Raw genomic sequence first — 27822 nt, 5'->3', positions numbered from 1 at the left:
ACGGCAAATCGTTGACAAACGCTGGGACGTTCAGTGTTGTGCGCATTAAGCCAGACACCAAAGGGCAGCACAGACCTGTTATTACTCGCTCAAGCATGGCTGAACAAAACCAGTCTCTACCACAAATTGGACCCAGACCTGCCCAGGGTCTCGTAAGTAGATTGCACGGAGGAGTAGAGTTCGTTATTGGAATTAACTGTGAGGGACTTTTAAACCTAGGCCTGTGTATGGCCTTCAATTTTAGCTGCTTACGCTCCGCCACTCTGCCATGGGCCCCTGTACCGCCTCCTCATGCTGCTGCCAGGCCCGTAATCTGCCATGGGCCCCCGTACCGACTCCTCATGCTGCTGCCAGGCCCGTAATCTGTCATGGGCCCCTGTACCGCCTCCTCATGCTGCTGCCAGGTCCAGAGTGTGTCATGGGTCCCTGTACGGCCTCCCATTGCTGCTGTCTCCATCGCCACACTCTGCCATGTGCCACTTTCAGGTCTCCTCACACTGCTGGTGGGTTCCATTTTGTCATAGGGTGCTGTATGGCCTCCCATTGCTGCTGCCTCCACCGCCACCCTGCGCCATGTGCCTGTCGTCTGCTCACGCTGCTGACGGCTTCCGCTTTTTAACCGAGGCCTGTGTTTGGCTTCCGAATACTGCTGCCTCCACCGCCACCCTGCGCCATGTGCCTCTGTCGTCTACTCACGCTGCTGACGGCTTCCGCTTTTTAACCTAGTCCTGTGTATGTCTTCCGAATACTGCTGCCTCCACCGCCACCCTGCGCCATGTGCCACTTTCAGGTCTCCTTACACTGTTGGTGGGTTCCATTTTGTGATAGGGTGCTGTATGGCCTTCCATTGCTGCTGCCTCCACCGCCACCCTGCGCCTTGTGCCTCTGTCGTCTGCTCACGCTGCTGACGGCTTCCGCTTTTTAACCGAGGCCTGTGTTTGGCTTCCGAATACTGCTGCATCCACCGCCACCCTGCGCCATGTGTCTCTGTCGTCTGCTCACGCTGCTGACGGCTTCCGCTTTTTAACCTAGGCCTGTGTATGGCTTCCGAATACTGCTGCCTCCACCGCCACCCTGCGCCATGTGTCTCTGTCGTCTGCTCACGCTACTGACGGCTTCCGCTTTTTAACCTAGGCCTGTGTATGGCTTCCGAATACTGCTGCATCCACCGCCCGCCCACTGCTGCTGCCAGGCCCGTAATCTGTCATGGGCCCCCGTACCGACTCCTCATGCTGCTGCCAGGCCCGTAATCTGTCATGGGCCCCTGTACCGCCTCCTCATGCTGCTGCCAGGCCCCTAATCTGCCATGGACCCCTGTACCGCCTCCTCATGCTGCTGCCAGGTCCAGAGTGTGTCATGGGTCCCTGTACGGCCTCCCATTGCTGCTGTCTCCATCGCCACACTCTGCCATGTGCCACTTTCAGGTCTCCTCACACTGCTGGTGGGTTCCATTTTGTCATAGGGTGCTGTATGGCCTCCCATTGCTGCTGCCTCCACCGCCACACTGTGGCTCCACACTCTGGTTTTGGCCCCGTGACTGCCCAAATGAGTGAAGTGTGCGGTGATTCTAAGATCGACGGCACTCATCTGCATGTCATACTGACTGTCAGTATTATTTCTCTTCCCCAGCAGACTCCAAGGGCATTTAAATTAAAGGTACAGTGTTCTGCACTAATATAAAGGCTCTCTGAAGCCTAGAAACACCCTTTATTTAAGTTAAATTCGCAGCGAATATATTCGCCTCGAATCGAATTTATTCCGCGAATTCGGCGAATCAGCCGAATCGAATTTTTGAATAATTCGCTCATCTCTAGTGAGTACCATCGTTACCGACAGATTAGACATTTTTTAATTCACATTTTGGCCTTATACCCTCTTCTCCGATTTCATTTTTTGAACGTGTCAGCTGTAACTCTCCTAGAGGTAGGGGTCTTATTTCTGATCTTTATCGCCAATCTTTGATCTGTTTTTCTCATACACCCCCTTTGTATAGACAAAGATGGGAGGAGGACGGTGGTATCACTTTTTCGGATGAGGATTGGGATTCCATGGTGGATAACATATGTAAGTGTTCTAGATCTCTTTCTGTCCATGAAACAGCCCTCAAGGTTTTAACTAGATGGTATTACACCCCATCAAGACTACATGTATTGTTCCCTCAGGTGTCCCCTTTATGTTTTGGGGCTGTGGTCTCACAGGTACTTTGGTTCATATATTCTGGGATTGCCCGACCATATCTTTGATTTGGCGTAAGATATCTGAGGTGGCTACCTCACTGGCGGGTATCCCGGTACGATTGTCTATACAGACCTGTTTATTGGGGGCTCATATCCTGGGGGTCTCTGATGCCACTATGAGACTGATACATACTATTTGTATTGCCACTTTATGGGCTAATGCCTTACATTGGAGGTCCAATGCCGTACCCTTGGCCTCTGTTTTACACAGTGTTGATGCTGTGATGCTCATGGAACGTATTCATTATACCTTACTGGATGGGATGCACCTATTTGATAAAAAATGGGTGTCATGGAGAGATTGTAGACATTTATTGCATGATTAACAGCATTCCAAGTGAAGGTTGACTGGCATATACTGTTGACAGATGTATCATTCAACTTACTTTATCATCTACATATTTCATGTACTTGCAATCTATTCTTTTCTATTTCTTCTCTTTCTTATGTTAATATACTTTTCTGTATTGTATTTTTCAAAAGTGCCTTGTTTTTGCTGTAAGTATCATTTGAAAATGTACTGTTTTACAGTCTACTTTTGCAAAATAAAACCATTTGTAAACAAAAAAAAAAATGCCAACATGTATTCTGCTCCATGTTTTTGGTGAGAAAATCCCAGTAAGTGTATATTGATTGCTTTGTGTGATAGTTATAGTGTCTACAAACTATGGGAGAGATACTGCAATTTACACCATTTTTTTGCTATACAGCGCTGCGCTAGTTTAACAGACAATTGCGCGGTTATGCAACATGGTACATAAATGAAATTTATGTCCTTTTTTCACACAAATAGAGCTTTCTTTTGCTGATCACCTGTGCGCTTTTTATTTTTGGCGCTATAAACAAAAAAAGTTTGAGAAAAAATGTTTTTTGGAAAAAAACAATATTTTCTTGTTTCTGTCATAAAAAATATCTAAAAAAACTAAAATTGCTTCATAAATTTAGGCCAAAATGTATTCTGCTCCATGTTTTTGGTTAAAAAAATCCCAATAAGTGTATATTGATTGCTTTGTGTGATAGTTATACGTCTACAAACTATGGGAGAGATCATGGAATTTACAGCTTTTACTTTCTGACCACTCATCACATTTCTTAAGGTGCTAAAATGCCAGAATAGTACAAACACACCCAAATTACCCCTTTTCGGAAAGTAGACACCCTAAGCTATCTGCTGAGAGGCATATTGAGTCCATGGAAGATTTATTTTATTGCCACAAGTTTCTGGAAAATGACAGAAACATTTTTTACACAAAGTTTAAATGATTTATTTCTCGCACAAGCCATGGGTATATGTGGAATTACACCCCAAAATACATTCTGCTTCTGCCACATGTGTGAGACTTTTTGGGAGCCTAGCCACATACAGGAGCCTGAAATCCAATGACCACTTTGAAAGCCTGAAGGTGCGTAACTTCCTCATTTCACTTCCTCACTACCTATCACAGTTTCGAGGCCCTGAAATGCCAGGATAGCACCAACCCCCCCAAATGACCCCTTTTTGGAAAGTAGACACCCTAAGGAATTTAAAAAGAGGCATGGTGAGTATTTTGCAGATCTAATTTTTTATCACAAGGTTTTGAAATATAAAAAAAGAAAAGAAAACATATTTTGTTTTTTTCTTAAATTTTCAAAAACTTGTGGCAACAAATGAGATCTACACTACCAGACGCTTCTCGGGGCTGCAGTTCCTCTGAGCTCCACAAGGTGGTGATCTCATTTCTACCCAGTCAGGAAGTCTCTATGGAAGACAGATAGGAAGTGATGTCAGGTACAGACAGGAAGTGGTCAGGTACAGACAGGAAGTGATGTCAGGTACAGACAGGAAGTGACCTGGAATAAAGACAAAGTTCCATGTGGCACAAAGAAACAGAGACATCGGTGGAAGTAGCAGCAGAGGAGGTAATAAGATGTTATTCCTATTTACACCCAGTAACCCCCCCCCCCCGTCGTGTCCGTCCTCTTCCTTCATAGTCATGCCTGTCCTCTTCCTCCATAGTCATGTCTATCCTCTTCCTCCATAGTCACTGTGACATCTTCTATATCCAGCAGATGATGATACACACATATATAGTGTGGGAACCCAGATAAACCCCTTCAGGGGGAGGAGTTGATGATAATATATCTTGCTCCCAAAGCTGGCCTACATGGTTCAGTTTTATCGTTCAGCCAGCGGGATGAGAGAAAAAAATATTATTATTATTATACAGGATTTATGGCGCCAACAGTTTGCTCAGCGCTTTACAATATAATGGGAGACAATACAGCAACAATACAGTTCAATACAAGAGGGATAGGAGGGCCCTGATCCTGGGAGCTTACAATCTAAGAGGGAGGGGCTGGTGGTACAAAAGGTAGTAACTGTGGGGGATGGACTGGTTGGAAGAGTAGAAGATTTCATTATTAGCTGAGGGCAGGATAGGCTTCCCTGAAGAGATCGGTTTTCAGAGATCACCTAAAAGTGAGCAGAGTAGGTGATAAATTGGGGTAGAGAGTTCCAGAGGATGGGAGAAGCTCTGGAGATGAGCATGGGAGGAGGAGACAAGGGAGCTAGAGGTCTTGTGAGGAGCAAAGAGTACGGATTGGGTGATATTTAGAGACGAGATCAGTGATGTAATTTGGGGCGGAGTTATAAATGGCTTTATACATTATTGTTCGTGTTTTGAATTTTATCCGTTGGGCAATGGGAAGCCAGTGGAGGGATTGGTAGAGAGGGATGGAGAACACTGAATGGAGGCCAGTGGAGGGATTGGCAGAGAGGGGTGGAGGACACTGAGTGGGGGCCAGTGGAGGGATTGGCAGAGAGGGGTGGAGGACACTGAATGGAGGCCAGTGGAGGGATTGGCAGAGCAGGATGGAGGACACTGAGTGGAGGCCAGTGGAGGGATTGGCAGAGAGGGGTGGAGGACACTGAATGGAGGCCAGTGGAGGGATTGGCAGAGAGGGGTGGAGGACACTGAGTGGAGACCAGTGGAGGGATTGGCAGAGAGGGATGGAGGCCAGTGGAGGGATTGGCAGAGAGGGGTGGAGGACACTGAGTGGAGACCAGTGGAGGGATTGGCAGAGAGGGGTGGAGGACACTGAGTGGAGACCAGTGGAGGGATTGGCAGAGAGGGGTGGAGGACACTGAGTGGAGGCAGTGGAGAGATTGGCAGAGAGGGGTGGAGGACACTGAGTGGAGGCCAGTGGAGGGATTGGCAGAGAGGGGTGGAGGACACTGAGTGGAGACCAGTGGAGGGATTGGCAGAGAGGGGTGGAGGACACTGAGTGGAGGCAGTGGAGAGATTGGCAGAGAGGGGTGGAGGACACTGAGTGGAGGCCAGTGGAGGGATTGGCAGAGAGGGGTGGAGGACACTGAATGGAGGCCAGTGGAGGGATTGGCAGAGAGGGGTGGCTGATACAGGACGGTTAGTAAGGTGGATGAGTCTGGCAGCAGCATTCATGATAGACTGAAGAGGGGATAGCCTGCGATGAGGTTGGACAATGAGGAGGGAGTTACAATAGTCAAGGTGAGAGATAACATGGGAGGGAATAAGTTGCTTAGTAGTTTCTGAGGTTAGGAACGGGCGTATCTTGGAGGTGTTGTGGAGGTGAAGTCTACAAGATTTGGACAGTGATTTGATTTGGGGCTGAAAGGACAGATGGGAGCCTAGGATTACACCTAGTACCCTGGCATGAGGGGAGGGACTGATGGTTGTATTATTGATCTTGATGGAGAAGTCAGGGGAGGGGGCACGGGCTGGAGGGAATAGTATGAACTCCATTTTGGAAAGATTGAGTTTGAGGAAGTGGAGTGACATCCATGCCGATATGTCACTTAGTAGGTTAGTAAAGGGAGAGGAGACTGAAGGGGTGAGGTGAGGAGGAGACTGAAGGGGTGAGGTGAGGAGTAGAAAGATAGATTTGTGTGTCATCAGCATAGAGATGGTACTTAAAGCCATGGGAGGTTATCAAGTAACCAAGGGAGGAGGTGTCAAGAAGGTTGTTGTTGTCAGTGAGGTGGGAGCTCAGGCAATTGTAGACTAAGCGTTCTAGGAGTTTAGAGGTAAATGGCAGCAGGGAGATGGGTCTTAACTAATTCAGGTTGGTGGGGTCCAGGGAGGGCTTGTTAAGTATGGGAGTGATGTGCGCATGCTTTAGAGGGGAGGGGAAGGCACCAATAGAGAGGGAAAGATTGAAGATGTGAGTGAGGGAGCATAGGATGGAAGAAGAGGGTGACCGTAGTAGTTGTGAGGGGACAGGATCCAGGGGGCAGGTAGTGAGATGGGCTTCTGAGAAAACCTTAGTGACCTCTTCGGTAGTAGCGAGGTCAGAAGAGGAAAGTGTTGAGGGAGGTTTAGTATAAGGTATGCTAAGTGGGATGGATGTCTGTGCAGTGGAGATGCCCCTACGAATTGCATCAATCTTGTTTTTGAAATTATTTGCAATCTTATGAGCAGTAAGTGAGGTGCTGGGTGGAGGTGGAGAAAGTAGAGAGTTAAAAGTAGAGAAGAGACGACGAGGACTGGATGACAAGCTATTGATGAGAGTGACAAAGTCGTCTTGTTTGGCAGCATGGAGGGAGGAATTGTATGTAAAGAAAACAGATTTATATCTGGTGAATGCTTGTTGAGATTTGGTTTTACGCCACAATCGCTCCAGCGCACGACTATGTCGTTTAAGATTTCTGGTGTGGTCAGTCTGCCACGGATGTAATGGTCGGGGCCTGATGCTTCGTGTTGTTAGAGGACCAAGTGAGTCCAGTGTAGATGATAGTGAACTGTTGTAGACAGCAGTGGTCAGGTCAGGGCAGGACAGGGGAGAGATTCTGTCATAGAGTTGGTCAGTTGCAGAGTGGAAAGGAGCCGGGTTCAAGTTGTGAAGGTTTCTGCAGGTAATTGTTTGCTGCTTGGAGGGATAGGTGTTTGAAGACGAGGAGACTGTGAAGGTGATGAGATTGTGATCAGAGAGAGGAAAGGGGGTGTTTGTGAGGTTGTAGGGAGTGCAAAGATGGGAGAAAACAAGGTGTAATGTATTCCCATCAGAGTGAGTGGAGGACGGTATACATTGTGCTAATGCAAAAGATGAGGTTATGTTGAAGAGTTGGGATGCAGCCGGGTTGTTGACATTAATGGGGATGGTAAAATCTCAGAGAATGATAGCGGGTAGCTCAGAGGAGAGAAAGTAGGGTAGCCAGGCGGAGAAATCATCAAGAAAGCGGGACACGGGTCCAGGAGGCCGATAGATCACTGCAATCCTCAGAAAAATGGGAGAAAACAGCCGGATGCAGTGAGTCTGGGAAGAAGAGAAGGATAGAGAGGGAGGGTTAGGGGGGACTTGAAAGGTGCTCAGTGGGGACAGAAGCAAACCAACCCCACCACCTTTCCGACCACTGGGTCTGGGTGAGTGGGTCCAGAGGAGGCCTCCATAGGGAAGTGCTGCGGGGGAAGCAGAATCTGCTGCTTGGAGCCAGGTTTCTGTAATTGCTAGTAGGTTAAGGGACTGGGAGACAAAAAGGTCATGGAAGGAAATAGAAGCGATTCCCCCATCCACACATTGGAGGTGGATGGGGGAATCCTCCCCGCTGCACTCTTGTATTCTGACAATGGGGGGACTCCTCCGCTCTTAGAATACACAGATCAGCACTGAAGCTATTGGCTGCAGCTGCTGGGGGAAGGGCTTTTATCCGGCAGTGGCCACACATGGATGGAAATGTGAGCGATCCCTGCTGAACCAGCTGAATTTCCATGGATCTATGGTCACCTTCAGTGACTTCCTCCCCTCCCCCTCATCTCCTTCATGATGGAAGTCATGCTGAGATCATCTCCCATTGGCTGAGCAATATTCTCATTTGTCTCTCAGCTCCTTCTTGCTATTCCTCGTCCTGCCTGTTGTTTCCTTGGATTGATTTTCTGTGTAGTGACCCCGGCTTGGTCTCTTGGATGCGCTCGTCTGTTGCTTGCCCTGACCTTTCTCCTGATTCCAGGATCTCCTCCTCATCTCTCCTCCATATCCTCTTACACAGCTTTTCTCCACACCTGCAGTGACCCTGGGGGGAGGAAACTTGGCACCAGCACGCCGCCAAATCCATCCCCACCATTAGGGGCTCTGGAGACAATTGTCTGCTATTTACACTCCGTTCCTCCGCACGTCACCTGATCACATGACAGCTTACTTCCACAGATTCCGGACAGATTTCTGGATGGTAAAGGTCAAAGGTCACTCTTCAGTTTAGGAGAGGTAGGACGCACCCAGGAACAAGGATTTGGTTTGTATGGGAGCCTCATATAGAGGACCCCTCAAATCTCCCCATCCAAATGTCCCTCCATCCAGAGTCTATATGTCCTATGACATCACACTGACCTCACAGCTCCTCCTCCCAATGTCCCTCCATCCAGAGTCAGAGAATCCTATGACATCACACTGACCTCACAGCTCCTCCTCCCAATATCCCTCCATCCAGAGTCAGAGAATCCTATGACATCACACTGACCTCACAGCTCCTCCTCCCGATGTCCCTCCATCCAGAGTCAGAGAATCCTATGACATCACACTGACCTCACAGCTCCTCCTCCTAATGTCCCTCCATCTGGCTTTTTTCTGATGCTCTTAGGATGTGGGGTCCCTTGGTATCCTCACATGTAAAGTGGGACTGTTGGTCCTGCGTTGTATGTGATGACATCAGAATGCTGCAACAAGCCTATACCCTGCGTAGTGTGGGGGTCCTGTGGGGGGGAATTATACCTCAGCCTGAAGTGGGGCTTTAATAAAATGGAGACCTGAATGGAGAGGTGAGGAGGATTCTGGGAATATCATTTGATGTGACTATTTGTGTTCAGATGTAGAGTTTTCCTCCTGTGAAGTCTGGAGATCATATGACATCACATTGCCTCCACCTCCCTCCCTGATAGAAGAGAGAAAGAAGAAGAAGATTCTAGAAGTCACCAGAGAGATCACTGAGCTGCTGACAGGAGAGGTGAGCGGTGCCGGGAATTCTGGGACATTCTCCAGTAACAGACAAGGGATGTGTCTGGATGGTGACTGTATCATTGTGTGTGTCAGGTTCCTATAAGGTGTCAGGGTGTCACTGTCTATTTCTCCATGGAGGAGTGGGAGTATTTAGAAGGACACAAGGATCTCTACAAGGACGTCATGATGGACAATCAGCCGCCCCTCACATCACCGGGTAAGAGGAGACTTTATTGTAAAGGAGAGAGCAGTACGGAGGATCCACCTAGATCCCCCATCATCTGATAAACACATAGAAACAATGGATTCAGTCAGTGTGTGTGTTTCCTACAGATGGATCCAGTCATGGGAACCCACCAGAGAGATGTCCCCGTCCTCTGTATTCCCGGGATTCCACACAGGAAGGTCACACCATCCCTCACCATCATCAGGTAGATGAGGAACAATCACTGATAGTATCATTAGGATCTGTACATTATCTGCATTGTTACCATTGATGGCATTTTTATTATATATTCAGAGTGGAAACCTGAGAGATCCTAAAGTTGAGGATAAAGAAGAGATAAAAGAGGAGGAGGATGAGGATGGGGGGATTGAGGAGTCAGAGCTTCTAAGAGAACACAAAGATCTGTACCAGGACACCATGGTGGAGTCATCCAGCTACAGGAACCCACCAGAGAGATGTCCCCGTCCTCTGTATTCCTGGGATTCCACACAGGAAGGTCACACCATCCCTCACCATCATCAGGTAGATGATGACAATTATTGGTAGTTGTGATTTATACACAGCATGTTTGTTACAATGAATGTTTTATTATATCTTTCAGAGTGGAATCCTCGGGGATGATAATATTGATGTTAAAGAAGAGTATAAAGAGGAGGATGAGGAGTATGGAGTGATGGAGGAGTTTTCAGAAGGACACAAGGATATGATGGAGCCACCTAATACCAGGAACCCACCAGAGAGATGTCCCCGTCCTCTGTATTCCCGGGATTCCACACAGGAAGGTCACACCATCCCTCACTATTACAAGGTTGGTGGGATGGAGCATCTAGAACATGGATTCATGGAGACAATGTGTGGAGTTCTTTTATGTGACCTTATATTTACAGATGATATTTTCTCTCATTTTCTTGGTTCAGAGTGAAGATCTGATAGACATCAAAGTTGAGGTTAAAGAAGAAGAAGAGGCGTATGTGAGGGATGATCAGCAGTCTATGGAGGAGGATGGAATAACGGGGACATTTATAGAGGAGGACACTCCTACAGAGATCAGCACAGGTGGGTCATGAACACTAAATCCATTCCTCCACCCATACTTGTCATGCTTTCCTTCACATTGATCCAGCATCGGGTTTTGCCTCCTGTCTGTTCCTACCTATCCCCCCTGAACCTAGGTGTTATTAAGCCTTTACATTTGTGTATTAGTGTTTGAGAAACGTGTCTTCATGTGGACCCTTTGGACCCTTAAACAGAAAGTGATAATGAGGGAGGAGTCAATACCCCAATGATGGTGGTCTTCAGAATCAGTCCAGTCTTCATCTTGGTTGTTCTCCCCCCATCCTCACTCTCTGACCTCTGGTGGGGCTCAGCCCCGCTGTTCTTCATGACTAAATCATGGAGTAAATAAGGAAGTGCAGTACTTCTTGTGTTGGGAAGATGGCGATGAGTGATAGAGGGGTTGGGGACCCTCGTCCTATAATCCCCTCATCACTGTCCCTCCTATAAAAGACAGTTCTGGTTGTTTCCTCACTCTCTGACTAAGGTCCATGAATAAAGAAATGACCTGGTAGGAGATCAGAGGAGCCATTTCCTAGTTCCCTTGAGGGTGGAATTGTAAGCTCCTCAGAGACCAAGCTGCCTGATGTGGGCGGAGTCCTGGTTTGGGGAAACCAATCAGCTCCTGTCTAGTAATCCTCTTTATCTTTGTATTTTAGTCCATGGCCGGGAGATGAGGAAAACCTCCGAGGATTGTCTCACTTTGTCTCCAGACTGGAAAGTAGAAGATGAGGACATCACACAGTATAGTCCAGGAGAAAACCCGGCTCCCTCCAATGTCCATCCGGCACCACCCAGTGTAGATGGACCATCGGATTCCTCGTATCCTGAGGAACCTCAGACTGTGCGGGACCGGGCCGGCCTTCCAACAGGGAAGAGCTTCTCCTGTACTGAGTGTGGGAAATGTTTTTCAGATAAGTCTAATCTTTACAGACATAAGAAATTGCACACTGGGGACAAGCCACATTCCTGCCCTCAGTGTGGGAAATGTTTTTCACAGAAGCCCCATCTTTACATACATCAGAGATCTCACACGGGGGAGAAGCCTTATTCCTGTTCTGAGTGCGGGAAATGTTTTTCTCAGATGTCCCATCTTTACACACATCAGAGATTGCACACTGGACAGAAGCCGTATTCCTGTCCTGAGTGCGGGAAATGTTTTTCAGGGAGATCCGGCCTTAACACACATCAGAGATTTCATACAGGAGAAAAGCCATATTCTTGTTCTGAGTGCGGGAAATGTTTTTTGCAGAAGTCCGATCTTTACAGACATCAGAGAACTCACACGGGGGAGAAGCTACTTTCCTGTCCTGAGTGAAGGTAATGTTTTTCACAGAAGCCCCATCTATATAAACATCAGAGATGTCAAACAGGGCTGAAGTCACTTTCCTTTCCTGATTGAGGGAAATGTTCCTCACTGAAGTCCTGTCTTCCTGTACATCAGGGGTCACACACAACCCTGGAGGTGTATTAGTGCCTTGAGTGCGGGAAATGTCTTCTAGATGAATGTTGCTGGACATCCCAGCTCTCATGTGGGGAAGAAGCACACCCTGATATACACCTCAGATATACTCCATGGCTGATCTTCATCATGGAAGAAACAGTTGATAAGGAGATGAGAGGCCCCCAAAGACATGGATGAAGTGTGGGATCGGGTTGATAGGAGAAGAATAAAAATGGAGTCCTGACCTTTCATTGGCTGAGTACATTTTTTTTCAAACATTCCATATTGAGTTTTCTAAAGAGATATACAAAGAAGCAATATGTCTGGGGTGAAAGAGGAGACGAGCACCTCATACTTCTTGCCATGACTTCTGAATAAAAGATAAATCACAGTAACCAATGAAATAATTATAATCTCTCCAGTAAAGAAAGAGGAAGGAATCTTCTGGCAGGAACTGACCTGGAGGTGTGACCGGGTGTGATACCTGATCAGAAAACATGGATGGACTCTCTCCTGAGACTTTGTTCCCAACTCCAATAAGTGAGAGGAGCAGAATGTCATAATGTTCCTAGATGTCATGATAAAGCCAAGGAAGTAAGGTTCGGCCATGAGTGCGCACAGACACATCAGGAGAGCAAAAGAATGACAACGTCATGAACCAGAAAACCAAGATATACACGGCCAGATGGGGAGCAAGTAACACCTGTTATGTATGCGTGTCCTCAATGCGTGTTCCATACACGGCTGTCTGATCTCTACAATGTAACCACCTTGACAAACCCATCCATAGAAGTAAAAGAAGACAACATAGAGGATTGCTCCAAGGATGTAAGTGTTGCTGCAATAAAAGTGTCCCATCTATTATGGAAATGTTTGACTGAGGCTTGGTTGTTGAGCTCCATGTCTAACTTCTCTCTGTAAATCAGAAGACGTAGATCTTTTTCAGTGTCTGTGATGGTGGGGACAAGACGATAGTCCATTTCTTAGGAATAGCCCTGTGGGCCACCAGGAAACATAATAATATCCACTGCAAGCTCCTGCAGGATTTGTGGATGTGGGTTTTCTGAGCTGAATGGAGAGTTGTAGAAGAACTGGGTCCATGGGGAGTGAGCAGCCACAAACTCCTGAGATGTAGGCTAACACTTGTTCCCAAAAGGTTGAGATGCGGGGCCATTCCTGAAATCGGTGGAAGAGAGAGGGCGGGTGCTCACTATATAGTGAATTTGTGGAGAGTTCTTGGTGGATAGAAATAGGAAGAAGGCCCTAAGGAAGAGCTTACATTGAGACTCTCCAGGATTCATTCACCACAAGCCTTTGCACTTTGTTCTATCCTTCCAGTATGTTGCCCACCAGGTTCTCTCCCGGTATGACCTTCCTCCAAGATTTCACAGATGTGGGATGTAGCAGTTTAGTAAAGAGAGAGTGTAAAGGTCGATAGATGTCAGATATGGAGTATTTCCATTCCTGTAGAAGCGATCCGATATGGAAGTTTGAAAACATTGTTGCTTGGCTGGGCAGCACCAGTTTATACAACCTGAGAGGTGTAGGTAGTAGAGAGAGGGATGGCTTGGCAGGGCATAAGTTGATGCAAGGGTTGGGAAAGATTTCAAAGTTCTTGATGGTTCAAATATGCGTCATACATGGAGGCAACGCAGGAGAGCCCCTTAGAACTCCAAATGTTGAAAGCCTCATATTGAACAGCTTCCGAAAACTTTTTATTGCCTCTTATGGGCAAATATTGGGAGACATGGGGTGACAGGCCCAGTTTGCTCTGTATGTCCCTCCATGTAAGAATCAGATCCCGTATCAGAAGGTTGTGTTGAATACTTGTGGGGAACAATTGTATTTTGCAATGCAGGAGAGCAGCTAAGTCATATGGTTGCACCACTGCCAACTCCAAATCATAATTGGTGTATGAGGAAGCCTGAAGTATCCAATCTGTCCCTATACACAATAAACAGGCAAGGTGATACAATGGAATATTGGGAAAGTTTGCTCCATCCTTTTTTTTTTTTTTTTGCTCCCCCTGTTTAAGCAGTAACAGAATTGTTTTGAACAGGTGGCATCCCCCAAAAAGCGATAGGAGAAGGTACATCCATGTTTCCATCTCATTTCCTATTTTAGATATCAGTGGAGGGTAGTAATGATAGACCGAGGATGGCTCCTTCCCTATCGTAATGCCTAAAAATGTGATCTGAACATTTGCTACCTGGAAGAGAGACTGCTGGGCCCAGGGAAGGGTGTTGGTTTGAGATAAGGAAAGTATTCCACTCTTAGCAGAATTGATTGGAAGGCCAGAGCACTGTAGGCAGCTTGTGAAGACCTGATAGAGAATGTGAATATCTGCCACAGGATCCGCCATAAAAAATAAGAATATCATCAGCAAATAGGACTACACAGAGTTCTTCTTGACCTGTCTGAATCCCATGTATTGGGGCTCTGGAGGAAAGGTAACGGGAGAAAGGTTCCAGGGCAAGGTTGAAAAGAAGAGGTGAAATGGGGAAATCCTGGTGAGTACCCTTCGTGCAGCAATATTTCACCTGATATGAGACCTGCAGCTACCACCCTGGGTGAAGGTGCAGAATCCATACTGCTGAAAAGCCATCAGAAGAACCAGAGCAAGCCAATGATAGCTGACATTATCCAAGACTTTTCCAGCATCCAATGTAATAATAGCTCGATCCTCAGACGGGTGTACCTTGCCTTGTTCCAGCACTGCAATAACTTTCTGAATGTTGGAAGCCACTGATCTACCATTAACCTCTTCACGCCGTCCAAACGCAAATGTGTGGCCTTCCGGCATCTGGGCCTAAATGCTGAGCGGCTGTACATTTGCATTCTATTAAAAAAGGACATATGTGCCGAGAGCGCACGCTTTGCCCAGTCCCAGCACACATGTCCGGTACTCACGGAAAGGTCCCAGTCTCCTCTTTCAATCGGGACCTTTCCCGATCATGTGACCGCCATGGCGCGATCATCATGGTGGTCACATAACCCCTAAACCCCGCCCTGTCTCCCGGCTTCTGAAACTCCTAAAGGGCCAGGAGGCGCCAGCGTGAAGGGGTTAATAAAGCCAACCTGGGCAGTATGGATAAGGGAGGGTAATATTGCAGCCAAGAGGGATGTGACTATTTCAGAGAGTATTTTAGTGTCCACATTTAGGATGGATATAGTTCGGTAAGACCCCGATTCAGTTGGGTACTTGCCCTTATTGTAAATCAATTTCATAGTCTTGGTGACCCATAAGAATGTGTGGGCCCCCCTCCCAAACCTCGTTATATACTGTCAGTAGCTGAGGGATGAAGAGAGTCCATCATATAAAATGCTGGTGTGTAGCCATCAGGACCAGGTGATTTCCCACTAGGTAAGCCTTTAATCACCTCAGACTCTTCCTTTAATAAATAGGGACATTTACAGATTGCAGGTGGGAGGGGCCAATAGTGAGTAAATGAAGTGAGTCTAGGGATTTTGTGGTCACCTCAAGGTCTTGGATCTAGATATAGAGCGGCACAAATATCTTCCAGTATTTTATTGGTTTCTTCTGAGGAGGAGACAAGGGTAGCAGAAGTATCCTTTAGGGAGGATACAGGAGTTGGTTGGAAAGACCCTTTGCTTACCCACCTTATCACCATATTTACACAATTGTGAATCAGCAGAGGAACAATTTATATGTTTGTAATTCTCTACCCAAAGATCAAAGAGGTGTTTGGCTTCATGCCAATGCTTTCTGTGCTCAGAGGTATTCTGCTTTGTCAATGTTTTATATGAGGAAACATCCTTCCCCTAATAAAAGGCTTGGCAGCTTCCCAGAACTAGTGTGGGTCACATTGATGGGATTCATTAGTGGTGGTGTACTCTAGCCAAGCATCGCTACCAGCGTGTATGAAGTCCACCTTACATGTCAGATAGGAAGGAAATCTCCAGATATTTGGAGGGGCCTGTGGTTCGAGGGTCTGCCAAAGAAATAGAGGTGGGGCTATGGTCTGATATAATCAAGTCGTGTATGGCTGTATGATGGACATGAGGGAAAAGGGAAGCGCTTCAAGATAGTCTAGCCTGGCAAATGTATTGTGAGAATATGAATAGAAAGTAAACTCCCTGTCTGTGGGGTGCGCCAATCACCAGGGGTCTAATAATCCCATGGCAGAAATCACCTGTGCTAATGAGAAGAGTCAGTAGACACCTTTGCAATGTGTGGGCCTTGTGTTGACCTGTCCTCTCTATCATTTACTACTGTGTTAGTCTCCTCCATCTATCTGATGTATACTGGGATTATGCAATATCCAATAAGCTGCAGCATTACAGAAGGGTCTGCCAGGGGAGTTGGGGGCATAGACATTGGTGAGTTGGAGATCCTTATTCGAGATCTGCAAGACCACGGTAGCCATACGTCCCATATCATCGTTACACTCAGAGATGAATTCTAATGGTGAGCAGGCTCACCATGAGCACACATGACAGACATGAAAGGGTCTGGAGAAGCCATGGAGAATGTTATGCTGCCTGTAACATCGTTCAGCATGACCGTTTTGGTGGTGGGTCAGTGATGGTCTGGGGAGGCATATCCATGGAGAGATGTACAGACCTCTATAGGTTAGACAATGGCACCCTGACTGCTATTAGACATCGGGATGAAATCCTTGGACCCATTGTCAAACCCTACACTGGTGCAGTGGGTCCTGGATTCCTTCTGGTGTACAACAATCCCAGCCTCATGTGGGGAGAGTATGCAGGCAGTTCCTGGAGGATGAAGGAATTGATACCATTGAATGGCCCCCGTGATAGCTTGACCTAAATCCAATAGAACCCCTCTGGGACATAATGTTTTGGTCCATCTGATGCCGCCAGGTTGCACCTCAGACTGTCCAGGAGCTCAGTGATGCCTCCAGATCTGGAAGGAAATCCCCCAGGACACCATCTATAGTCTCATTAAGAGCTTGCCCCAACATTGTCAGGCATGTATACAAGCATGTGGGGACCATACAAACTACTGATGACCATTTTGAGTTGCTGCAATGACATTTCAGTAAAAAGGTGTAGCCTGCTGCATCATTTTTTCACTTTGATTTTTGGGGTGTCTTTGAATTCAGTCCTCTGTAGGTTGATCATTTTCATTTCCATCAAATGATGGGACATCCTTACATTCCTAACACGTTACACCGTCCATATCAGTATAGAGATCCAGCAGGAGAGTTTTCCCCATTGAGATCTTATGGGTACTTGTCACCCCATATTGCACCAGGCAAACCAGAAAAGAGTGAAGGAGTCAAAAGAAGTGGCGTGGTAAGTAAAGTCCAAATACTTATCCACAAATGGAGATGATGATCCTTTGGGGAGACCCATGAATCAAATCAGTGAGCTCTTGATGGAGCAAAGTTGTTAGAACAACGGGGCCTCTTAGGAGGGTCTTTGCTGCTCTGCTCCCTGGACCTAGGAGATGGAGACCAGAGAACGTGGTTGAGACTCCTCACATGGATTTAGGATTTAGGCAATAACTGAAGAAAATCTTCTACTTTCATTGGTGTTTTAAAGACTGGTTGGTCACTGTCAGGGGTCTGCAGACGCTGAGGAAGCCAGGGTGAATCTTATCCCCTTTTGGATTAGAGTGAAGCATACGTTCTGAAACTCGCAACATTTACTGGAAACTTCCATGGAATAGTCCGCTAAAATGAGGAGCTCGTAACCATTGAGTTGTACGGAGCGTTGTTTCCTGAAATGAAATCAGAAATAGTTTTGCGCTCCACTACCAATTGTAAAAAGTATAACTATATAAATAGCAGTCCAGCTTCACAAATGTGCATAACAATATCTCTGCAATTATATTATTGCTACAAACATGTCCTTATTAAATCCTTGACTTTGACACTTCTTCCAGAGCTAAGATACAAAATTATTAGCTGTGTAGTTCACCAATCATATAAAAATGTTTGTACACCTTGACCGGTTGTGCTCTCACCTGGTGTGTATGACCAAACCATTAAATGAGGTCATAAAAGACTTGTGTCCATTTATTGGGGCTAAGTGGTAAATGGATGGGACAATCCCTCTTTCCCTGGGATGGATGAACGGAGTGGTTTTTGTGCATTTATTTAGGACGTGTTAGTCCTATTATGCTTAACACATTATTTATGTTCACTTGGTGACTATTGTTCATGTTGTATTTCATCACAATCTATAGTGCACTTAGTTTGGTCCGGGTTCAGGCCTTTACATTTGTATGTATTATTTATGTTCACTTGCTGATTATTCCTCATGTTGTCTTTGTCACAGTTCATATTGCACCTAATTTGGTCTGGATTCAGGCCTTTATACTTCTCACCTTTGTTTTGGGGTTATTTTTTTCTGTCTCCCCACTCTTCCAGTTATTGTGTCCTTAGCACTATTGATATTAGCGCAACACCATTTTATTTTTGTTTCCATAGTAGCTCACAAGACCCCACAGTTTAGTTGTTTCCTGAAATGCTGGATGAGTGATTTGTCCACATAATTCAGGTATTTGATGTGACGAGGAATTTTGCGGGATTCAGATGAAGAGCCCAGTCTATGAGCTCGTTCCACCACACAATTGTTACGTAAGCCTAAAGCCTCGGGTATGCGGACAGCACAGAGGTCCAGTAGTGAGCTTGCTTTTATATTCTGGGAGGCCAATGATCTGTAAATTGTTCCTCTGGGACCGGTTTTCTAGGTCCTCCACCTGGGACATCTGATCAGCTGCTGTGACATGCTGGAGATCCTCCTCCAGCGTCTCTATGCGGGTCTCTGTTTCTGAGATCCGGTTTGCCTGTTCTCCCATCTCCTTCCTAAGTTGCTCTATGCCAGCTTGTACCACCTTTTCTACTGCTGCTGTGTTGATAGGCCATAGGAGTTCCATCAGTGCGGTCAGTGGCCTCCTCTGGAGTCCAGTGTGGTCAGTGGCCTCCTCTGGAGTCCCGCTCTAGCAGGAGAGAGTAGGGATGGACTACGTGTTCAAGTTGAACGTAAGTTTGACTTGAACATTGGCTGTCCGAGCGTTCGCTGAACACTAGAACGGTAAGGGTGTTCAGCGGGAAGTTCACCCACGCACCCCACAATGCAATTAGTGCTTTGTGATTGGCAAGAGCAGTGCACCTGACCACAGGTCCGGTGCAATGCTTTGGTCGATCACAGCTGAGTTCACAGGAAGATCCATGATCGGCCAAAGTCTTGGTGACTCAGGGGCTAAGTCCACACCCCTCACTATATAAGGCCGCTTACACAGAAGTCTTGTGTAGTGTGTTGGTGGAGTTAGGTAGGTGAGCAGTTTGTGGTGTTTTTACATTTCTGCATTAATGCTGTTCCCATATTTTTTTATTCTATGTGTATTTTTTTTTGTCAGCATCAGGTTCTGTTGCTGTATCCCTGTTCCCTTTTGTGTTGCAGGTGTTCCTCTTTCTGTGTCAACAGTAGTTTCCATTTTTTTTTAATGTTTTTTTTTTATTAAATTTTTTTTGGCACTAAAACCATTTAGGGCAGAATTGCTGTTCTCCCCTTCTACATCACAGATGTTTCTCCTTCTGCATCAGCAGTGGTTCACTTTTTTATTTACTTTTATTTTTTTACTGCTATGGCCAAAACAATGTTGCCCCTATTTTCTATAAAAAAATAAAATAAATTATTAATAATAATAATAATAGAGTGATAAAAATCCCCATCATGAGACAAAAGGTGAGGCAGATGCTCACAGACAGCTAAGAGGGTAAGCAGCCACAGTGAAAAGTGGTGGTGGTGGACATGGTGCAGGCAGGCCACACTTGTCCTTTTTTCTGGTGCTGGCCGTGTTATTGAGCCACAACATGCAGAAGAGGTGGTAGAGGGGATAACTCAGCCATCCTCATCCTCCTCATCTTCTATCACCCATACTCATACTATTTTTCCTTCCTTGCAGCAGCCAGAGCAGCCTATTCCTCCGGCTCCTTGTCCACCACAGCTGCTCCTTCCGTAGCCCCACCATCATGCATGGAGGAGTCACCAGAATGACTTGATCATAGTGTCAGTCCCATGCTGCTGGAGGCTGTGCAGCAATCTGAATGCTGTGATGTTGGTTCCCAGGATGAGGAAAGGAGTGACGTGAGCCTAGAGAGAGGGGGTGCCAGTGAGGGAAAAGAAATGGTCAGTCCTGTTCCCCCAGCCGCAGCACACTGCCAGCGTCTGCATCATATGGTGCAGGATTATCTAGGGGCAAGAACAGACTTGGAGACCTTTCCAACTGAGCATTCACTGGGTTACTGGGTCTTGATGGATCATTGGCCAGAACTTTCTCAATATGCCATCAAGCTACTGGCCTGTCCTGCATCCAGCGTGCTTTCCGAAAGGACATTCAGTGCTGATGGAGGTTGTGAGGGATAAAAGAGTGCGTCTGTCCACAGACTCCATTGACCAGCTGACATTTATCAACATGAATCTATCTTGCCTCTGATGCTGATGTAATTGATTACATTTGTTAGGGATCTGGGATCCCTTGAAGACTGCCTACGCTGCCTATCCAATTTCTGAATCCTGATTTTGCTAGCTTCCAACAATTTCTTTTGATTTAGGGCACCACCAATACCCAAGGCCCAATTGTTCGGCACCTGTTTCACAACATAAAGGCTGGTTTGCCTTTATGTTGGCTATCCAAAGTAAAATGGCATCCATAGGTATTTATTTAGTCAGCTATTTGACCTTCCACTAAATGGCGCTGATGTTTTCTCTCTATTATTGACATCGGCCATTGACGTATCCCCTGAAGACGTGTGCACATGAAATGCATTGGTATGGCCTTATGTGGTAAAGACACACCACCATTTCCAGGACTCAGATCTGTGGCCATCTTAGTAAGTCCAGACTGTTTGTTTTACCATGTGGCTATATTGTATATTGGAGGTTTTATTAATAACATACTGCACAATATATATCATCTCTGAGCTGTTTTGTTGGTTTGTTGTTTAGGAGACCATTGTGTCCTGGGGCTGGAATATTGAGGAACACTGAGGAGTGTAAACGGAGACGCGGCATCAGCCATTCTAGATGTTTAGGAGACCATCGCGTCCTGGGGCTGGAATATCGAGGAACACTGAGGAGTGTAAACGTAGACGCATCATCCATTCTAGATGTTTAGGAGACCATTGCGTCCTGGGGCTGGAATATTGAGGAACACTGAGGAGTGTAAATGGAGATGCAGCATCAGCCATTCTAGATGTTTAGGAGACCATTATGTCCTGGGGCTGTGATATTGAGGAACACAGAGGAGTGTAAACGGAGATGCAGCATCAGCGATTCTAGATGTTTGGGAGACCATTGTGTCCTGGGGCTGGAATATTGAGGAACATTGAGGAGTGTAAACGGAGACGCGGCATCAGCGATTCTAGATGTTTAGGAGACCATTGCGTCCTGGGGCTGGAATATTGAGGAACACTGAGGAGTTTAAACAGAGACGCGGCATCAGTGATTCTAGATGGTTTTGTATCTTGGCTGTCTGGTGAGGACATAAAAGGTGGAGTTTTCACACTGCTGGGGCCGGAGTGCCGTGTTTTCTTTACACCCGGGGACTTTCAGCACATGCTTTGGAGAAGATGGAGAGGTCAATATTGGACATGGAGTTGCACACTCGCACTTTAGGATTTGTGACTTCATATCTACATGTCCGTATGGAGAGCTGCAAGAACTGGAAGGAGAGAGCCGGAGGAGCTGATGGTTACAGAGGAGAGGCTCAGTTCTGGTGGGAGAACATTGCCTAGGAGACATCCCAACGCTCTCCCACCACTACCCAGCCAAGTCCTTCTTGTGTTAGCGCCTCCACTCTTCAAACCCCGGGAGATGTTCACCTGTCCTTCACTCCAGGCCAGGATCCCAAGAAGTCCCCCCTGTATCTCAGGCTCTCTCCTTCCTATCACAGGGCTTTTCAGAGGACATCTGACAGGGAATGAGGACGTGTTATACTGCCCCCCACCACCTGATTTCACCCTACGACACACTACCACATTGTAATTATGTGTATTGTACGTAGTGGTGGCTCAGTGGAGCTTGACAAGTGGTGCTGCTTGTCAGACTCTGCACCCCAAGTTAATAATGCTACAGCCACAGCCTGTTAATAGCTTCATCCGGCTGTTATTTTACTGTTCGAGGGCAGAAAAACTGGCTCAGCTGCCCATTTTTACCACCCCCAAAAAAGCCCAACTGAATGAGACCAATCTCATGAGCAATGGTGCCTATTATTCCCAGTGCCAGGTGTTTGTTTTATATATGTTTACATACTTGCAGTCCTTCCCGGGTCCAAAATGACTATTCAGCAGAATTCAGTTTGTCCTCCACAACCGTCCCAGATTCTCTTGTGGCCTCTTGAGAGAATGAATGACCCAACCCTGCTCTAAACAGGAGAGCTCCCCCTAGCTGCAGCCTAGGAATGACATTGCTAGGAGGTCTAATCATTCAGCTGCTACATACACTATATTGCCAAAAGTATTGGTCTGCCAGCCTTTCCACACACATGAACTTTAATGGCCTCCCAGTCTTAGTCCGTAGGGTTCAATATTGAGTTGGCCCCACCCTTTCCACACACATGAACTTTAATGGCCTCCCAGTCTTAGTCCGTAGGGTTCAATATTGAGTTGGCCCCACCCTTTCCACACACATGAACTTTAATGGCCTCCCAGTCTTATTCCGTAGGGTTCAATATTGAGTTGGCCCCACCCTTTCCACACACATGACCTTTAATGGCCCCCCAGTCTTAGTCTGTAGGGTTCAATATTGAGTTGGCCCCGCCCTTTCCACACACATGAACTTTAATGGCCTCCCAGTCTTAGTCCGTAGGGTTCAATATTGAGTTGGCCCCACCCTTTGCAGCTATAACAGCTTCAACTCTTCTGGGAAGGCCGTCCACAAGGTTTAGGAGGGTGTCTATGGGAAGGTTGGACCATTCTTCCAGAAGCATATTTGTCAGGTCAGGCACTGATGTCGGGGGAGGAGGCCTGGCTCGCAGTCTCCGCTCTAATTCATCCCAAAGGTGTTCTATGGGGTTGAGGTCAGGACTCTGTGCAGGCCAGTCAAGTTCCTCCACCCCAAACTTGCTCCTCCATGTCTTTATGGACCTTGCTTTGTGCACTGGTGCGCAGTCATGTTGGAACAGGAAGGGGCCATTCCCAAACTCTTCCCACAAAGTTGGGAGCATAAAATTATCCAAAATGTCTTGGTATGCTGACGCCTTAAGAGTTCCCTTCACTGGAACTAGGGGGCCAAGCCAACCCCTGAAAAACAACCCTACACCATAATCCCCCCTCCACCAAACTTTACACTTGGCACAATGCAGTCAGGAAAGTACCGTTCTCCTGGCAACCGCCAAACTCAGACATGTCCATCGGATTGCCAGACAGAGAAGCGTGATTGGTCACTCCAGAGAACACGTCTCCTCTGCTCTAGAGTTCAGCATCTGATGCTTTGCATTGCACTTGGTGATGGAAGGCTTGGATGCAGCTGCTCAGCCATGGTAACCCAACTGTTGTTGTGCTCATCTGAAGGACACACCAAGTTTGGAGGTCTTTAGCTATTGACTCTGCAGACAGTTGGCGACTTCTGCGCACTGTGCGCTTCAGCATGCGCTGACCCCGCCCTGTCATGTGACGTGGCCTACCACTTGGCGGCTGAGTGGCTGTTGTTCCCAGTGGCTTCCACTTTGTTATAATCCCACTAACAGTTGAGCGTGGAATATTTAGTAGCCAGGAAATGTCACGGATGGACTTATTGCACAGGTGACCACCTATCACGGGACCACGCTTGGAGTCACTGAGCTCCTGAGAGCGACCCATTCTTTCACCAATGTTTGTAGAAGCAGTCTGGATGCCTAGGGGATTGATTGTATACACCTGTGTCCATGGAGGGGATTGGAACACCTGAATCACATGATTGGGAGGGCGGGTCCAATACTTGGGGCAATATAGTGTACTTCCACTCCTTAAATCAAAGTCTCCTGACATTTAGGGGTCTCTTCATAACAGATTTTCCCAGCAATTCCCCCGGTGATGGCCGTGTATCTTCCATCTCTGGGAATGGGGGTAAATCACAAATGCTATTAGACTGTTTACTGAGTTGGTCAAATTGTTTATAATGATTTAAAAAAAATAACTGCTTTCAGTTTCTAGATGAGCGAATTCCTATGATACGTAATGTCATCACTGGATGAATACAATACAACCGATATTCGTCACAGCTGGACACATGCTACTCATATTTGTCCAATAATTTGTTTAAAAATAGACCTTTAATTGTTTGTGAAATCTCCCACCACAAAATGTACTCAGCCAATCACAGGTCAGGACTCCATTTTTATTCTTCTCCTGCCATCAATGGCCAACCCGGTCCCACACTTCATCCATGTCTTTGGGGACCTCTGATCTCCTTATGAACTGTTTCTTCCATGATGAAGATCAGCCATGGAGTATATCTGAGGTGTATATCAGGGTGTGCTTTTTCCCCACATGAGAGCTGGGATGTCCAGCAACATTTATCTAGAAGACATTTCCCGCACTCAAGGTACTAATACACCTCCAGGGTTGTGTGGGACCCCTGATGTACAGGAAGACAGGACTTCAGTGAGGAACATTTCCCTCACTCAGGAAAGGAAAGTGGCTTCTCCCTTGCGTGAGATCTCTGATGTCTCTTAAGATTGGACTTCACTGAAAAACATTTCCAGCACTCAGGGCAGATATACGGCTTCTCCCCCATGTGCAATCTCTGATGTTTGTAAAGATTGGACTTATCAGAAAAACATTTCCCGCATTCAGAACAGGAATAAGGCTTCTCCCCCGTGTGCAGTCTCTGATGTGTGTCAAGATGGGACTTCCCTGAAAAACATTTCCCGCACTCAGGACAAGAATATGCCTTCTCCCCCGTGTGAGAAATTTGATGTGTATAAAGATGTGACTTCACTGAAAAAGATTTCCCACACTCAGGACAGAAATGCGGCTTCTCCCCCGTGTGCAGCCTCTGATGTCTGTAAAGATGGGAATTGTCTGAAAAACATTTCCTGCACTCAGGACAGGAATATGGCTTCTCCCCCGTGTGAGATCTCTGATGTGTGTAAAGATAGGACTTCTGTGAAAAACATTTCCCACACTCAGGACAGGAAAACGGCTTCTCCCCCGTGTGCAATCTCTGATGTTTATAAAGATTAGACTTCACTGAAAAAGATTTCCAACACTCAGGACAGGAATATGGCTTCTCCCCCGTGTGAGATCTCTGATGTATGACAAGATCAGACATTTCTACAAAACATTTCCCGCACTCAGGACAGGAATACGGCTTCTCCCCCGTGTGAGATCTTTTATGCAAAGTAAGTTTGAATTTAAAACAGAAACTCTTCCCGCACTCAGTACAGGAGAAGCTCTTCCCTGTTGGAAGGCCGGCCCGGTCCCGCACAGTCTGAGGTTCCTCAGGATACGAGGAATCCGATGGTCCATCTACACTGGGTGGTGCCGGATGGACATTGGAGGGAGCCGGGTTTTCTCCTGGACTATACTGTGTGATGTCCTCATCTTCTACTTTCCAGTCTGGAGACAAAGTGAGACAATCCTCGGAGGTTTTCCTCATCTCCCGGCCATGGACTAAAATGCAAAGACAAAGAGGATTACTAGACAGGAGCTGATTGGTTCCCCCAAACCAGGACTCCGCCCACATCAGGCAGCTTGGTCTCTGAGGAGCTTACAATTCCACCCTCAAGGGAACTAGGAAATGTCTCCTCTGATCTCCTACCAGGTCATTTCTTTATTCATGGACCTTAGTCAGAGAGTGAGGAAACAACCAGAACTGTCTTTTATAGGAGGGACAGTGATGAGGGGATTATAGGACGAGGGTCCCCACCCCCTCTATCACTCATCACTATTTTCCCAATGTTTTCCTATGTTTATATATAGTAGTTGGAAGAAGATAGCAGAAGCCAGCAGTATGTAATGTACAACATAGAGTATATAGTGCAGAGGTCAGGAGTATGTAATGTACAATATAAATTATACAGTGTAAGGGTCAGGGCTCATAATATTGGTATTCAGTAATCAGTGGAAGTTTAAACATTTACTGTAGACAAGTTGCAGAGATCCCACACCGCTGCCTCCCATCTCCTGAGACTGCACTCAGTGACTTGGGTCTGAGACACTACAGACATATCCCTCCACCCGGCACAGCCAGCAGACCACAGAGCAAGGAACCCTGGGAGAATTGTTCTGTCAGAGATCTTACTAGACCCGGGTATGGGGAAGAAGATCAAAAGCACACACCCCAGGTGCCTAGGTCTAGTAACGTCTATGGTGAAAATGAACATTTTTCTGCCAGCTGAACCCCAGAACCTCCATAAATCCAGTCTAGATACATAAATTGTGTCTGCAGCACAGAGAAGGAAGATTATCCGAGAGAAATCCAGGAATACAGGACGGGGAACACAGCTCAGGAAAGTGACCAGGGGATTACAGGCTGATATCACCCAGTCCCCGCCCTACTCTGGACCAATCAGTGAGCAGTATGGGTGGAGGAATGGATTTAGTGTTCATGACCCACCTGTGCTGATCTCTGTAGGAGTGTCCTCCTCTATAAATGTCCCCGTTATTCCATCCTCCTCCATAGACTGCTGATCATCCCTCACATACGCCTCTTCTTCTTCTGCTTTCACCTCAAATTCTATATTGATTGGATCTCCACTCTAAATCAAGGAAATGACAGAAAATATCATCTGTAAAAAAAAGCTCACATAGAACAATCCACACATTGTCTCTACAAGTCCATGTTCTAGATGCTCCATCCCACCAACCTTGCAATGGTGAGGGATGGTGTGACCTTCCTGTGTGGAATCCCGGGAATACAGAGGACGGGGACATCTCTCTGGTGGGTTCCTGGTATTAGGTGGCTCCATCATATCCTTGTGTCCTTCTGAAAACTCCTCCATCACTCCATACTCCTCATCCTCCTCTTTATACTCTTCTTTAACATCAATATTCTCATCCCCGAGGATTCCACTCTGAAAGATATAATAAAACATTCATTGTAACAAACATGCTGTGTATAAATCACAACTACCAATAATTGTCATCATCTACCTGATGATGGTGAGGGATGGTGTGACCTTCCTGTGTGGAATCCCGGGAATACAGAGGACGGGGACATCTCTCTGGTGGGTTCCCATGACTGGATCCATCTGTAGGAAACACACACACTGACTGAATCCATTGTTTCTATGTGTTTATCAGATGATGGGGGATCTAGGTGGATCCTCCGTACTGCTCTCTCCTTTACAATAAAGTCTCCTCTTACCCGGTGATGTGAGGGGCGGCTGATTGTCCATCATGACGTCCTTGTAGAGATCCTTGTGTCCTTCTAAATACTCCCACTCCTCCATGGAGAAATAGACAGTGACACCCTGACACCTTATAGGAACCTGACACACACAATGATACAGTCACCATCCAGACACATCCCTTGTCTGTTACTGGAGAATGTCCCAGAATTCCCGGCACCGCTCACCTCTCCTGTCAGCAGCTCAGTGATTTCTCTGGTGACTTCTAGAATCTTCTTCTTCTTTCTCTCTTCTATCAGGGAGGGAGGTGGAGGCAATGTGATGTCATATGATCTCCAGACTTCACAGGAGGAAAACTCTACATCTGAACACAAATAGTCACATCAAATGATATTCCCAGAATCCTCCTCACCTCTCCATTCAGGTCTCCATTTTATTAAAGCCCCACTTCAGGCTGAGGTATAATTCCCCCCCACAGGACCCCCACACTACGCAGGGTATAGGCTTGTTGCAGCATTCTGATGTCATTACATACAACGCAGGACCAACAGTCCCACTTTACATGTGAGGATACCAACGGGCCCCACATCCTAAGAGCATCAGGGAAAAAGATGGAGGGACATTGGGAGGAGGAGCTGTGAGGTCA

General features: G+C 46.7%; 2 protein-coding genes and 1 long non-coding RNA gene across 3 annotated transcripts in view; 1 reads left to right on the top strand and 2 right to left on the bottom strand.

Moving 5' to 3' along the window:
- The window catches only part of LOC149444307 (uncharacterized), a 76647-nt gene extending 63872 nt beyond the window's left edge, over positions 1-12775 (top strand). The window contains exon 3 of the mRNA XM_089654700.1: positions 11411-12775. Coding sequence (XP_089510826.1) covers positions 11411-11779 — 369 coding nt within the window. The 3' untranslated portion in view covers positions 11780-12775. The remainder of the gene's footprint in view (positions 1-11410) is intronic.
- A 3368-nt stretch (positions 12776-16143) lies between these two features.
- On the bottom strand, positions 16144-26921 carry LOC149444306 (uncharacterized). Its single transcript, XM_089654699.1, has 3 exons — positions 26694-26921; positions 26444-26585; positions 16144-16328 (listed from the first exon to the last, which is right to left on the bottom strand). Exons 1-3 carry the CDS (start codon positions 26919-26921, stop codon positions 16144-16146), a joined length of 555 nt encoding a protein of 184 aa, XP_089510825.1.
- Positions 26922-26980: 59 nt separating this feature from the next.
- Positions 26981-27571, bottom strand: LOC149444305 (uncharacterized). Its single transcript, XR_016306533.1, has 3 exons — positions 27404-27571; positions 27194-27317; positions 26981-27077 (listed from the first exon to the last, which is right to left on the bottom strand). It is a non-coding gene; the product is annotated as an uncharacterized LOC149444305 (long non-coding RNA).
- Between the last annotated feature and the right edge of the window lie 251 nt (positions 27572-27822).

Source organism: Staurois parvus, unplaced genomic scaffold, assembly GCF_062004578.1.
Source record: "Staurois parvus isolate SC_StPar_1 unplaced genomic scaffold, SC_StPar_1.0 ptg000790l, whole genome shotgun sequence".
Lineage (NCBI taxonomy): Eukaryota > Metazoa > Chordata > Amphibia > Anura > Ranidae > Staurois > Staurois parvus.
This window is presented reverse-complemented; position numbering and strand designations above follow the sequence as displayed.